The 1,695-nt window shown below is 41.5% G+C and overlaps 1 protein-coding gene and 1 pseudogene across 1 annotated transcript in view; both read left to right on the top strand.

Annotated features, from left to right (window-relative positions):
- The window catches only part of LOC107686745 (histone H2B-like), a 941-nt gene extending 719 nt beyond the window's left edge, over positions 1–222 (top strand). Inside the window, exon 3 of the mRNA XM_016483841.1 lies at positions 197–222. Coding sequence (XP_016339327.1) covers positions 197–222 — 26 coding nt within the window. The remainder of the gene's footprint in view (positions 1–196) is intronic.
- A 48-nt stretch (positions 223–270) lies between these two features.
- On the top strand, positions 271–730 carry LOC107686737 (histone H2B-like; annotated as a pseudogene).
- The last annotated feature ends 965 nt before the right edge of the window (positions 731–1,695 follow it).

The following is a 1,695-nucleotide window of genomic DNA, read 5'->3' as shown; positions in this document are numbered from 1 at the left end:
TCAAAAAAAAAAAAAAAAAAAGCGGGAAATGAAACAAGGGAAACCGAGTCGAGTGGGATGTCGTTCACACGTGGAGCGATAGGCGGGGCTATCATTTAACAGCTTGTGATAGGTCTTCACAAGCCTTGAGTTGTCCAATAAAATACGTATTTTGGGTTGGGCCAAACAAATCACGCAATCAGAATGTTCCTTTAAGCTTTGAAGATTAGCATAGAGAAGTGAATAAAAACCCCTGAAAGCGACGAGAAAAGTATTGGTTTGTGAAACTATTCTTATAACGGCATAATTATGCCTGAAGCAGCAAAGTCCGCGCTTAAGAAAGACTCAAAAAAGGCCGTCACTAAGACTGCAGCGAAGAGAGGAAAGAAGCGCAGGAGATCCAGGAAAGAGAGCTACGCTATCTACGTCTACAAATTGCTGAAGCAGGTTCATCCTGACACCGGGATCTTCTCCAAGGCGATGGGCATCATGAACTCTTTCGTCAACGACATCTTCGAGCGCATCGCCGGTGAGTCGTCTCGTCTCGCTCACTACAACAAGCGCTCCACCATCAGCTCGAGAGAGATCCAGACCGCCGTGCGTCTGCTGCTGCCCGGAGAGCTGGCCAAGCACGCCGTGTCTGAGGCACCAAGGCCGTCACCAAATACACCAGCTCCAAGTAGAGCTCCGCTCCAGCTCTCACACACAAAGGCTCTTTCAAAAGCCACCCACTTTCTCGTTTAAAGAGTCTAATGTTGTAAATACTTAATATGCGATCGTGTTAATATACAGTTTAGTTTACATCTAATTTTATTGTGGTGATGCCTTTTTTTTTTTTTTTTTTTTCTCGTCCACCCTGTCACAATTTGCTCTTACACCACTTTTTGCTGCGTGACTTAAGTTAGTCTGCCATCAAATGTAAGCAGCCGTTATCACAATGTTTTAAACCCCGTTTCTTCCTGTAAGATACTTCCTGTGTAGATTAACTTATTCTTTAATTACTTATTTTATTAGTTCGGCTTTTGGAGTTGTGCAATTGTGTCAGGGCCGGAGTGAGACTCATTTTTAGCCGTAGAGTTTCATGTCTTAGACCGGCCCGCTTTAGTTCATGACTGACTATATTAAAATGTGATTAAAACCTCTATATAAGTCTGCAATAGTGCACTGTTCTCCGTAAACCGTTTTAAGTAAATAAGGGACACTCAAAATATTTGCTGTGTACCATAATGTCTGCCTGCAGTTAAAAAGTTCCCAGAAATAATCACAATCTGTTTGGACATTTTGTAAAATGCAATAAAGTTAAGAATCTGTGATTTGTTCATTCTCTTCAACTTTTATTTAATTGACAGAAGTACAAAGAAAAAATGTCCATAGTTTTCATTGACCAACGTAAATGTATTTTGTAAATATGAACACATTTTGATGGCTGCAACACACTCCAAAAAAGTTTGGACAGAGGCGCGTTTAACACTTTGGTACATCAACAGTCATTTTAATTACAATGTTTAGTTGTTTAGGAATTTAGGAAGTTCTGCAAGCAACATTTTTGTCCAGTCTCGCTTGATACAAGACTTCAGCTGCTCAGCAGTCTGTGATTGTAGTTGTCTGATTCTTCCTTTCATGATGAGCCATACATTTTCAATAGGAGACAGATCTGCTGGCCGGTCTGGCACATTCACTCACATTCACCCCCCCCCCCCCCCTCCTCACACATAT

This window comes from Sinocyclocheilus anshuiensis, unplaced genomic scaffold (assembly GCF_001515605.1).
Source record: "Sinocyclocheilus anshuiensis isolate Anshui unplaced genomic scaffold, SAMN03320099.WGS_v1.1 scaffold1717, whole genome shotgun sequence".
NCBI classification, from domain to species: domain Eukaryota; kingdom Metazoa; phylum Chordata; class Actinopteri; order Cypriniformes; family Cyprinidae; genus Sinocyclocheilus; species Sinocyclocheilus anshuiensis.
This window is presented reverse-complemented; position numbering and strand designations above follow the sequence as displayed.